General features: G+C 40.0%; 1 protein-coding gene across 1 annotated transcript in view; it reads left to right on the top strand.

Moving 5' to 3' along the window:
* Positions 1–2,036: 2,036 nt before the first annotated feature.
* Positions 2,037–13,570, top strand: part of LOC144605985 (ATP-dependent translocase ABCB1-like) — a 60,881-nt gene continuing 49,347 nt past the window's right edge. The window contains exons 1-8 of the mRNA XM_078421722.1: positions 2,037–2,042; positions 2,464–2,542; positions 2,633–2,824; positions 4,828–4,999; positions 6,679–6,803; positions 9,663–9,840; positions 10,827–10,940; positions 11,847–11,957. Coding sequence (XP_078277848.1) covers positions 2,535–2,542; positions 2,633–2,824; positions 4,828–4,999; positions 6,679–6,803; positions 9,663–9,840; positions 10,827–10,940; positions 11,847–11,957 — 900 coding nt within the window. The 5' untranslated portion in view covers positions 2,037–2,042; positions 2,464–2,534. The remainder of the gene's footprint in view (positions 2,043–2,463; positions 2,543–2,632; positions 2,825–4,827; positions 5,000–6,678; positions 6,804–9,662; positions 9,841–10,826; positions 10,941–11,846; positions 11,958–13,570) is intronic.

Genomic DNA, 13,570 nt, shown 5'->3' with positions numbered 1-13,570 from the left:
AGGGAGTTACGGAGGGAACGGTCTCCGCGGAATGCAGAGAGGGGAGGGGATGGAAAGATGTGGCCAGTGGTGGGGTCCCGTTGTAGGTGACGGAAATGTTGGTGGATAATTTGTTGGATACGCTGGCTGGTGGGGTGGAAGGTGAGAACGAGGGGGATTCTGTCCTTGTTGCGAGTGGGGGGAGGGGGAGCACGAGCGGAGCTGCGGGATGTAGAAGAGACCCTAGTGAGAGCCTCATCTATAAATGGAAGAGGGGAAGCCCCGTTTTCTGAAGAATCAATGTTTACTGTTAATATAAAGTTGCAAGAGGAAGTTAAATGTGAGGAAAATGCAAAATTTCTACAATTTTCAAGTAAATGGTACAAAAAAACTGGCATCTGAAGGAATGTGAGGAATATGAAATTATCACTGATTGGAAGAAAAGAGAAAAATAATTTTATAAAATGCCGTAGACTACAAGCAATTTGAATATCCTCTTACTTATCACAGAAGTCAACATGCAGTTGCACAAAGGATTTTGAAAAGATAATATTATTCTACACTGAAAGGTGGTTGGTTTAAAAGAATTGGGAGATTAAACCTAATGCCCATCGTGACCAGTGGGTGGGACTAAATGGCTTACCATACATGCATATACTGTACACTACCCTGTGAATTATACCAGGCCACCTATAGATGAATGAGAAATGTCCCTTGCCTATAGAGTCATAGAGTGATACAGTGTGGAAACAAACCTTTCGGCCCTACTTGCTCACACTGGCCAACATGTCCCAGCTACACTAGTCCTACCTGCCTGAATTTGGGCCATATCCCTCCAAACCTGTCCTATCCATGTACCTGTCTGCTTCTTAAAAGCTGGGATAGTCCCAGCCTCAACTACCTCCTTTGGCAACTTGTTTCGTACACACACCACCCTTTGTATGAAAAAGTTACCCCTCAGATTCCTATTAAATCTTTTCCCATTCACCTTAAACCTATGACCTCTGGTCCTTGATTCACCTACTCTTTCAAGTAGAGACTCTGTGCATCTACCCGATCTATTCCTCTCATGATTTTATACACCTCTATAAGATCACCCCTCATCCTCCTGCACTCCAGGGAATAGAGCCCCAGCCTATTCAACCTCTCCTTATAGCTCAGACCTTCTAGTCCTGGCAACATCCTCGTAAATCTTATCTGTACCCTTTCCAGCTTGACAACATTTTTCCTATTACGTGGTGCCCAGAACTGAACACAATACTCTAAATGCAGTCTCACCAATGTCTTACACAACTGCAACATGAAACAGTTATATATGAAACAGTTGTTGGTCAGTCACAACTGGGGGGGAGGGGTACAGATATGTAAGATGAGAGAAATTTAGTGACACGAAAGGGAAAGGCTCCAAAATGTTTAAACTCAGAATGAGATGATTAAATTTGAGGCCCAGAGGAAATCTAGTTCAGTGACTGCAGAAATGGAAGACAAATGAAACTTGTGCAAATTAGAATTGTGCCATTGAAATTTTGACTAAATTAAAGTTATTGGAGGTTTAAGTCCTTGACATTGGTCAGGAAAATATTGGAGTAATCAAGCGAAAGTGATAATTAGGGAGATGAGATTGCATGGTGTCCCGGGAGAACTAGCTAACTAGATATAAAACGGACTTCATGGCAGGAAGCCGATGGTGATGGTGGACTGCAGGACCATGACGAGTGGGATCAATGCTGGGCCCGTTGTTGGTTGTCATCTATATCATCCAAATTTGGTGTTGAATTTTTTCAGCCATTTGGGTACAAAATCTTTGATGAATAAGAGACTAATTTTATGATTATCATGCAAGTGCAAAGAATTTTTCTAAAAATATTTAGTTACATCAACTGACGAAAAATATTTTCATTTATAGTTTTGTTTTGCTGATAGATTCGACATCCTAATGATAATAATTGGAATCCTCTGTGCAATAGCGCATGGGATCTCTCGGGTGCTCGTGACCGTTATCTTTGGACGGCTGATTGACAATTTTGTCCAGAGTGGAACTCCCCCGAATATCTCTAGTGCAGGTACTGAACTGTATTGTGATATTATTTAGAAAAAACATTTATAAATTCAGTAGACAATTTATGACCTGAAGATAATCAAATTATTGGGTGTAGAAACATGGAACTGCAGACGCTGGTTTACACTAAGTGCTGGAATAACTCAGTGGATCAGGCAGCATGTCTGGAGAACATGGATAGGTGACGTTTTGGATCAGGACCCTTCTTCAGACTGATTGTAAGGGAGAATGAAAGAATGCTGGAAGGGTGGAGAGGAAGGACAAAACATCCCTTTTCACAGAAACTACACGATCTGCTGAGTGTTTCAGGCATTTTCTGTTTTTATTTCTGAATGTTTTCTGATATACAATATAGTATATTGCCACTCAGATGAATGCATTTGTGTTAATCAAATATTAATTTAAATATATAAATATTCCATTAGTCTTAACAGCATTCAACAACAGTTCAACAGAAACATGTTTTCAAGTACCTGGATTGGACTTAGAAGCTGAAATGACACGGTAAAAGTATTATTGAACATTAAAATTGATCATTGTAATTGATTGTATTTGCAGTTTCCACATTATTAATGCAAACTTTTATTATCATAGAAATGCGTACTATTTTGTGGCAATTGGATGTGCAACGTTAGTTTTAGGATCAATACATATCACAATGATTTCAGTTTCTGGTCAAAGACAAACTGCAAGAATACGGCAAAAGTACTTCCATGCAATTCTTCATCAAGAGATGGCATGGTTTGATGCACATCAAATAGGTGAACTAAATACAAGGCTGACAAAGTAAGTAACTAAGCTTTAAAATCTTTAAATGATTTAAATATGTTTTAAATGCTTCAATATAATATTAAATTGCAATAAATATATATGGGTTAGAACTGCCTAAGATATTCTATCACTAATCTGCTTATTTATCAACCCAATTTCAACCCAATTTCATGTACAGATATAAAGTGTTGAGCTTTTCAATGTCAGAATGTAAATTGTAAATCCATTTGTTGGAGTTTGCTGAAACAATAGACAATAGACAATAGGTGCAGGAGTAGGCCATTCAGCCCTTCGAGCCAGCACCGCCATTCAATGCGATCATGGCTGATCACTATCAATCAGTACCCCGTTCCTGCCTTCTCCCCATACCCCCTCACTCCGCTATCCTTAAGAGCTCTATCCAGCTCTCTCTTGAAAGCATCCAACGAACTGGCCTCCACTGCCTTCTGAGGCAGAGAATTCCACACCTTCACCACCCTCTGACTGAAAAAGTTCTTCCTCATCTCCGTTCTAAATGGCCTACCCCTTATTCTCAAACTGTGGCCCCTTGTTCTGGACTCCCCCAACATTGGGAACATGTTATCTGCCTCTAATGTGTCCAATCCCCTAATTATCTTATATGTTTCAATAAGATCCCCCCTCATCCTTCTAAATTCCAGTGTATACAAGCCCAATCGCTCCAGCCTTTCAACATACGACAGTCCCGCCATTCCGGGAATTAATCTAGTGAACCTACGCTGCACGCCCTCCATAGCAAGAATATCCTTCCTCAAATTTGGAGACCAAAACTGCACACAGTACTCCAGGTGCGGTCTCACCAGGGCCCGGTACAACTGTAGAAGGACCTCTTTGCTCCTATACTCAACTCCTCTTGTTACGAAGGCCAACATTCCATTGGCTTTCTTCACTGCCTGCTGAACCTGCATGCTTCCTTTCATTGACTGATGCACTAGGACACCCAGATCTCGTTGAACCCCCCCTCCTCCTAACTTGACACCATTCAGATAATAATCTGCCTTTCTATTCTTACTTCCAAAGTGAATAACCTCACACTTATCTACATTAAACTGCATCTGCCATGTATCCGCCCACTCACACAACCTGTCCAGGTCACCCTGCAGCCTTATTGCATCTTCCTCACAATTCACACTACCCCCCAACTTAGTATCATCTGCAAATTTGCTAATGGTACTTTTAATCCCTTCGTCTAAGTCATTAATGTATATCGTAAATAGCTGGGGTCCCAGCACCGAACCTTGCGGTACCCCACTGGTCACTGCCTGCCATTCCGAAAGGGACCCATTTATCCCCACTCTTTGCTTTCTGTCTGTTAACCAATTTTCTATCCATGTCAGTACCCTACCCCCAATACCATGTGCCCTAATTTTGCCCACTAATCTCCTATGTGGGACCTTGTCGAAGGCTTTCTGAAAGTCGAGGTACACCACATCCACTGACTCTCCCTTGTCAATTTTCCTAGTTACATCCTCAAAAAATTCCAGTAGATTTGTCAAGCATGATTTCCCCTTCGTAAATCCATGCTGACTCGGAACGATCCCGTTACTGCTATCCAAATGCTCAGCAATTTCGTCTTTTATAATTGACTCCAGCATTTTCCCCACCACTGATGTCAGACTAACTGGTCTATAATTACCCGTTTTCTCTCTCCCTCCTTTCTTAAAAAGTGGGATAACATTTGCTATTCTCCAATCCACAGGAACTGATCCTGAATCTATAGAACATTGAAAAATGATCTCCAATGCTTCCACTATTTCCATATGGAGGGTGTGACAACTTTTGCTTGCAGTCTCCAAATATCTTATTAGTTTATAAAAGAATACAATAAAGATTTAACCAGTTATATAATTAGTTATTGCAGGAGAAAAATACTTGTTAGAATATAACCATTGATGAATATGAATTGAAATTCCCTAGTCATAGAAAGTGAAGTGACACTGTTCACCATGAAGTAATCGTTGATGAGGGAGCATGATACTCTATTCTTTTTATATTCACAGTGATATTAAAATCATCAAAGAAGGACTTTCGGACAAACTCAGCATATTCATTCAACTCACCACCACTTTTTTAACAGGAATTATAATTGGATTTATCCATGGATGGAAACTTACTTTGGTCATATTGGCAATTTCTCCTTTCCTTGTCATCTCAGTAACTGTATGGATAAAGGTATAAGCACAACACATTTTTTAAAGAGCACCCATACATGAAGAAGTGGGTAGACACAAATGCTGGAGTAACTCAGCGGGACAGGCAGCATCTATGGAGAGAAGGAATGGATGACGTTTCGGGTCGAGACCCTTCTTCAGACGAAGGGACTCGACCTGAATGTCACCCTTTCCTTCTCTCCAGAGATACTGGTTGTCCGGCTGAGTTACTCCAGCATTTTGTGTCAACCAGCATCAGCAGTTCTTTCCTACACGTGAGGAAGTGGGATTCAATATGCATTGAGTATCTGATATTGTTGGAATAGATAAGGAGGCAATTGTAGTGTGCATTCTCAAAGGTAAAGTAATGAAAAATGCATGATCTTTGATAACTGTAATGAGGTTAAATGAGTTCAATTAAATCAAATCATACAAAATACTCCATGAAGTGATTTTATTATAGATATCACTGTACTAATTCTGCTGATCAGGTAGTGTTATACCAATTTTGCTGATCAAAAATACATCTGTGCAGCAAAAACGATTATAACCTTTCAGATATCAGGTCAAAAACTAAGATGCAAAAAGATAATTTAATAACTTTGCAAATGCAGAAGTTAGGGAGGGTAAGAACAAATATATAGACAATTAATATGTTTAATACTTTGAAGACTATGTAATTGTAACACAGGGAGGAGGGGAGCAGGTGGTGATGAGGGAGAATCAGTTAGTCCATTTGGTTGCAGGCCAGCAAGGTAAATCATGAAGGTTGGTGAGGCTGCTTGCTGGAATTGTCGTAAATTGAGAAGTGTAAACATAGAAGAAGAGGTAGGCCAAACAGTCTCCACCATTTCCTCCCCATCCAAATTATCTCCATAACACCCTGCAGATTGGGATTTAAAATTATCTCCTTAGAAGAACATAACACATAGGAGCAGAATGAGTCCATTTGGCCCATCGAGTCTACTCCTCCATTCGACCATGGCTGATCTAGTTTTCCCTCTCAACACCATTTTCTCACTTTCTCCTCATAACCTTTGATTCCCTTACTAATCAAGAACCTGTCAATCTTTGCTTTAAAAATACCCAATGTTTTAGCCTTTACGGCTGTCTGTGGCAATGAATTCCATAGATTCAGCATCCTTCTGTTCAGTCTTGTTGCCAAGGCACAAGGGATTCAAATGTCAATGGGACAATTGTGCCTGAAGATCGTTCCCAACATCTTTAGTCTGAGTCATGAGCAAGACTGGGGAATTCTGGGTTCCCTTCCCAAAAGGAGAGATCTGAGAAGTGAATTTCTGGAAGGCACATAAACTTCTTAAAACATTATAAAACAAAAATAAAACTTTTAATTAAAAAATATTAAACAGGAGTGATAATCTGGGTAAAGTTTCAAATTGGCAAAATGAAACTTGAGGATTGATAAAAAGGAAATGTTTTATCACACAAAAAACCTGAGATGTGCAGAATGGACAATAAAATGAAATCAGCTGTCCATTTCTTCACCCCTGCCAAATCATTTATGAAGCAATAATCTGGTGGAATGCAGAGGCTATCAGCTCTCTCATCACAGAATTAATACAATTGAGCTAAATACTACTTTATGAATAATTTGTTTGTTTATGTAATTTGGGTTTCCCAGTTCAATCTGTGATTAAATTGATGTTGTTTATTTTCACCATTTAATCTCATTTTAAATAGATTTTAACATCACTGACCAAAGCAGAATTGAAAGCCTATGCCAAGGCAGGTGCTGTAAGTGAAGAAGTTCTCATGGCAATCAGGACTGTCTTTGCATTCAATGGACAACAGAAAGCTTTAGCAAAGTAAGTTTCATTCCACACCTGAAGGTTACACACCATAACGTTTTAGAGTAAAAAAATACTCGGTGCCAATCAGTTGCTGCTTGATTATTGGTCACCATAGCTTTCTTCAATCGATCAATCTATCGTCCCTGCTCTTGGCAGGAAGTAATTAATGTGCAAAAGGAAGTGATTTGAAAAAAATCAGTGCAATAATAATTTGTTTTAGTTTCATATTATATTTTTCATATTTCAGATACAGCGCGGAAACAGGCCTTTTCGGCCCACCAAGTCCGCGCCGCCCAGCGATCCCCGCACATTAACACTATCCTACACACACTAGGGACAATTTTTACATTTACCCAGTCAATTAACCTACATACCTGTACGTCTTTGGAGTGTGGGAGGAAACCGAAGATCTCGGAGAAAACCCACGCAGGTCACGGGGAGAACGTACAAACTCCGTACAGTACAGCACCCGTAGTCAGGATCGAACCTGAGTCTCCGGCGCTGCATTCGCTGTAAAGCAGCAACTCTACCGTTGCGCCACCGTACCGCCCAAAAATAGTTTAGTTTATTATGTAGACGAAAGCTTGGTCTGCATGTAATCCAGTCAAATCATACCGTACACAAGTACAGTAGATCCCACTCCGGAACAACATGCAGAGGGTGACCACATTCCCACACCATCTTGCACTTCCAAATCTCCAAAAAGTCTGATCTTGCCCCAATTTTTTATTTTCTCATTTAAAAGCCAGGTGTCCTTGAGATACTGGATTGATAAAGTTGGGGTCAAATATACTTCCGAATTGGAATGGATGAGATATGATTAAAGAGGCAATGATCTCAATGAATGCAAATAGAATATTTACTGGGAGATGAAACATGGAACATGAGTATGAATTGTTTGCATAATAAATGAGTTGAAAAAATGTTAGAAATCTCAAACCAACATCACCAAAGTCTATTGACTATCAGTTTTAGGTGAAGTGGTTTGGGAGTATGATAGGTCAAGGGATCTACTTATAAGAGATGGGTTGCTTGCTTAACTATATTAAGGAGCATTAGCTGCTTAACTTTCTAGCAGCTGAAGAGAGCTGTAGATAAGTGGCTTTGTCACAGAACATGTGAGATGAAAGAACGCAGAATGGAATTCTCTGCCTCAGAAGGCAGTGGAGGCCAATTCTCTGAATGCATTCAAGAGAGAGCTAGATAGATCTCTTAAGGATAGCGGAGTCAGAGGGTGTGGGGAGAAGGCAGGAACGAGGTACTGATTGAGAATGATCAGCCATGATCACATTGAATGGCGGTGCTGGCTTGAAGTGCCGAATGGCCTACTCCTGCACCTATTGTCCATTGTCTATTGTCTATAGAATGCTTTTCACCTTCCCCTAAAACGACTTGATTCCCCACATCTGAAAAGTGGCTCTATAATTAGAACTATGTACCACGCCTCTACTTTAACTGAATCTACCAATTAACATTCCAAAGAATTGAACAGTTCAGACCCACTGATTTCCTCCAGCAGGATGTTTATAGTTTCAGATTCCACCACCTGCAGTTGCTTGTATCTCATTTTTATTGAATCCGCCTGGAATCTTGTTTATCCAAGCCTTAAGCGCTTTTCACGTCTCTTTTTTTGATCCCTTCTACCGCCTTCAATTCTATTTTCACTGATCCTTCTCTGTAATGGTATTACTTCTCCAATCCTCCTTACCCCTTTGAGGTTTTCATCTGTTCTGATGTCCCTCAACTCTTCAGTTGAATTGTTCTAATCTCCTTGCACTGTTAATTTCTCAAATTTTAACCACCGAGGTGTTTTTCTGCTCATTCCAATCAATAATTCCCAGCTCTTTTCTCCCCTACAATATAATCTCCAACTAATTTCACTCCCCTGAACTGATAACAAAATCAATTAATTATCCAAGCATTTCCAATTCCATATCCTCTAACCCTTGCAATCAGTTTTTGCTGTTCCTAATCTCTATAATACTTCTGGAATGGCCCACAACTCTTCCATTCCAATCCACTCAACTCTCCCACCTCTTCATAACCCTGACAATTTATCTCCAGCTCTTCCAATCCATCAAAACGACTGTTCTTCTCCTGATCTTTTTCATCTTCCCATCTTTTAACCTTTCCCCTCTCCCATAATCCATCGAGCCCCATCCGTGATGTTGGTCCTTAATCGCCCTTTGTGAATACTGGGATCTACACAACCTTGTCCTCGGCCTTTCCTACTCCTTATCTCCCTCATTCGATTCTCCCGCTGTAAAGTGGACTGACCAATTGCACAGTCAGTTTTTCAATTGGGATTTCTGCAGCCAGATGGCAAAATATGTAATCATATTCTGTTATTAAATTAATCAGGATCTGGAAATAAGCTGCTTGCCCACATATCACCCATTACATCTGACTCAACTCCCTAAGCGCCACCATCACAATATGTCCCCCAGTCTCACTGATATTCTTGTCAAGATTAATGTCTACCAACCCATGTATTCTGTACAGAACATGATCCATGAAAACTCCCAAAGGTCACCTTTTAGAAACCATACTGTGTGCCAATGCAAATTTCAATGAGCATTAAATCATGTGATTGGGATTTAATTTTCATTCAGGATCGGTTTAGAGGGATATGGGCCAAATGCAGGCAGGTGGGAATAGTATAGGTGGGACATGTTAGTCAGTGTGGGCTGTTGGGCCTGTTTCTATGCTATATGACTCTGTCACTCTATTTAAACCTATCACATTAAAGCTGAGTTAACACAGGTAAATTTAGTAACAGTTGGAAGTGGAACCACAGCATTATGGATATAGTTTTAATAGACAGCGATAGAAAAATTGTGCCCCAAAAATCACCTTTGTTTTTCTTTATTCCAGGTATAAAGTCAACCTAAAGCAAGCCAAGGAACTTGGAGTAAAAAAATCTATCACCACAAATATTTCAATTGGTGTATCACAGTTTTTAATTTTCTGCACCTATGCTCTAGCATTTTGGTATGGCTCAAAGTTGGTTGTTGACGAGCCAGAAAATTATTCAGTCGGACGAATTTGGATTGTGAGTATGTATTTTCATTGCTAAATGGTTACTAGAATTTTGTACAATGCTTTAACAAATACCTGCCATATTTTATATTTGTTCTCTGAACAGGCTATAGAATTGAAGGTTGCTAAACACAGAGAGGAAACACCAGTGTTTAGCTTTTAGACATTTTATCGGTACAGTGCAGAGATGGGTGCTTCGGCCCACCGAATCCAACGACGGCCAGCAATCACCCCGGACACTAGCACTATCTTACACGTTAGGGACGATTTACAATTTTTACCAAAGGCGATTAACCTACAAATTTGTATGTCTTTGGAGTGTGGGAGGAAAGTGGAGATAACCAACACAGTCACTGGGAGAACGTACAAACTCTGTACAGACTGCAAATGTAGTCAGGTGCAAACCTGGGTCTCTGGTGAAGTAAGGCAGAAACTCTACCCCTGCTGTTGATGCCTCAATAACTGAAACGATATTTTTAAACATCAATAACCGCCAGAAAAGAGAGAGATACTCTTGTGTAACCAAATTATAGTTATTTCTATTGTCCCTTTCATTTTCCACCCATCTACTTTGTGCCCCTTATCACTATTGATCTAAATGTGTACCATGTCATGTCTGGCTCACAGACAAAATGAGAACATATTATGCACTTAGAATTAATGGGACTGTCATTAATCTTCTGTAAGATCCTCAAGGATCAAACATTCAGTCTCATTCTCTTGCGGGAATTAGAATAAGCACACATCCTTAATTTTGTCATTGTTTCAGTGCATCTGTTCGCATTTGAGACCCTGTTCAATTGTTAAGATAAATAAGCTCCTTTCATTTTCACCAGTATTCCTTAACCCACTTGATCCAGTTTTCAGTGATATATGTTGATAAAAGTTATACTGTCATATAACATAAATCATCTACTTTGCACAGCTTTTGAAAAGGCCTTTCAATGGTCCAGGTGAAATAAGTTCTACTGAGTGATTAACCTTATTTCATTCATACAGATCCTTTTCTCAGTGATGGTAGGAGCATTCTCACTTGGTCAGGGACTAGCAAACCTAGAAGGTGTTTCAAAGGCTCAAACTGCTGCCTATGAAGTATATGGTCTCATTGCAAAGGTAAATAACATCTTTTGCATCTTCCTCATGTTTAGCTTTCATAGAACATAGAACAAAGAAAAGTACAGCACAGGAACAGGCCCTTTGGCCCACAATGTCTATGCTGAACATGATGCCAAGATAAACTAATCTCCTCCGTCTGCACATGATCCATATCCCTCCATTCCCTACATATTCATGTGTCTATCTAAAAGCTTCTTAAACATCAATATTGTATCTGCCTCCACCACCTCCCCTGGCCGTGCATTCTAGGGACTCACCACCCTTCTGTAAATTAACTTTTCCCTCACATCTCTTTTGAACTTCGCTCCCCTTCACCCTAAACCTATGCCTTCTAATCTTTAACATTTCTGGTATATATTTAACGGAGAGTCGTCCGATGGTGCTATGGATAAACAGAGATCAGTGGTTCATTCCAGTTTTAGCTGTTTCGGCTATTTAACCAGGAGGAATCTCAGGCCATGGATTCCAAAAAACAGACAAGGTTTCTTTATTTTGATATCTGAACCAGCTTTTGGCTGAAAGAAAATGTGTTGGTGGTGGCCCATTGATGGAACTTCTCACAGGCATTCATTATAGAGTTACAGAGTCATACAGTGTGGAAACAGGTCCTTTGGCCCAACTTGCCCACAACGACCAACATGTCCCATCTACACTAGTCCCACTATGCCCGTTATGCACAAAAATATACCCAAACAGATGGGATACAAGGGAGTCACCCTAGTAAAACTGTAGATAATAATAATAGTAGAAATGTAGAAAGAAAACAAAATCGCTGGGGAACATAAAAATAATTTATATTGCATTGCAATATGTATTACATGCTCAGCTACCATGGAAGTGATTTAATTATCTATTTAAATTATTACAATGTAAATCTTTGTCTTTGCGTGTCTTTGTTTTCAGCATCGTCCTATAGATAGCAGCTCCAATGATGGTCATAAGCTTAATAGTATCAAAGGAGACATTGAATTCAAGGATATTCATTTCAACTATCCAAACAGACCAGACAGAAAAGTATGCTTCATTAATGTTTATTTCATTTGCTTATGTCAATATACTTTACAAAAAACAAGACAAGAGTACTAATTTATGTTATTTTATCAATAAATCAAAAAGCCCTTGACTAAGTATGTTTGATTCCCCTGATGGTAGGAAGGCAACTAGCGAAAAGACATATTGCCTGTGGTTGCAAGGGTAAGTCGAGTCAAGTTGTATTGTCATATGCACACGCATGGTGAGGTACAGGTACAGCAAACAATCTTGCTTGCAGCAGCATTCCAGGTACATAGATTCAGACAATACACAAAAACAATATTTACACATAAATTCTGAAATAGAGTGAAATTTTTAAAAGCTGTAATAAAGAAGATCGTTTGTGTAAAACACAATTAGAAAACAAGTCAATGGGACTGCCAGAGGGGGTATGTACATTTTCCTTGTCAAGGTAGGATTAGGACAAATCTCATCTGCCAATTGATTACAGTAAGTGGAATGAATGAATCAAGATGCAGATTTGTCAAGATCAGAGAGTCTCATTGGGATGATAGGGAGAAGAGGGAGATTTGTGGGGACATTTAATACTGGTTTCAGAATGTGATGCAAAACTCCACCACACAGAAGTAATTTGACTCTTGCATTACATTTTCTGAAGTCTTTTGGAGAAGGGAATCTGGTGGATGCTGTTACACAAGCAAAAATCTGTCATCTTTGAATAACCTAGATATTAATACATCAATCTGTTTGAGGCAAAAAATGAACTGCTGGAGGAACTCGGCAGGTCAGGCAGCATCTGCAAAAGCTAAGGATGGTTGATGTTTCAAGTCAAGACCTTGCATCAGGTCTGAGAGTGTAAAACGAAGATAGACATTGTAAAGAAGGTGATAAGTGAAGATATCAAAGGGCAAATTGATAAATGAAAGAGATAAGTGGAACTATGGTGGGCATATGGGAACTGTAGGAGAAGGGGAGAGGAGTCATAATGGGTCGAGTGTGTGGGCAGTAGGCAGATGGAACAAGGTGAGGGAGGGGAAAGAAACTACGTAACAGGGGAATGGAGATGGGTGCGATGGGGTTTGAAAAAAAGGGGGTTTGTGATAGGATCTAGATGGATCGGGAGGTGAGAGAAAGGAACAGAGGTTGTGCGAGTTATCTGAAATTTGAGAATTCAGTGTTCATGGCATTGGACAGTATACCACTCAGACAGATTGTCTTTCATCTGTAATCTCTTGTGGTTCCAACCTGTCTGAGGTCTACATTTAACGCAGCGCAGGAGGGCAGCAATTGCATTTTGTAGATGCAGCATTTATAACAAGGCATCTTTTATGGAAAGATGGGAGAAGCACACTAGGGATGCCAATGAATGTGTTTCCTTTATCTTTTCCGTTGTTTTTGTTATCTTACTTAAAAAAAAGTTAAGTAACTTTTAACTCCCCTCCTCCATTATAGATGTTATTCTTCAGGAAACGGGGCTTCCCCTCCTCCATTATAGATGAGGCTCCCACTAGGGTCTCTTCTACATCCCGCAGCTCCGCTCTTGCTCCCCCTCCCTCCACTCGCAACCAGGACAGAATCCCCCTCGTTCTCACCTTCCATCCCACCAGCTAGTGGATCCAACAAATCATCCGCCA

Source organism: Rhinoraja longicauda, chromosome 2 (genome assembly GCF_053455715.1).
Source record: "Rhinoraja longicauda isolate Sanriku21f chromosome 2, sRhiLon1.1, whole genome shotgun sequence".
Classification (NCBI taxonomy): Eukaryota; Metazoa; Chordata; class Chondrichthyes; order Rajiformes; family Arhynchobatidae; genus Rhinoraja; species Rhinoraja longicauda.
Note: the sequence above shows the minus strand (reverse complement) of the source record. Positions and strands in the feature narration are given on the sequence as shown.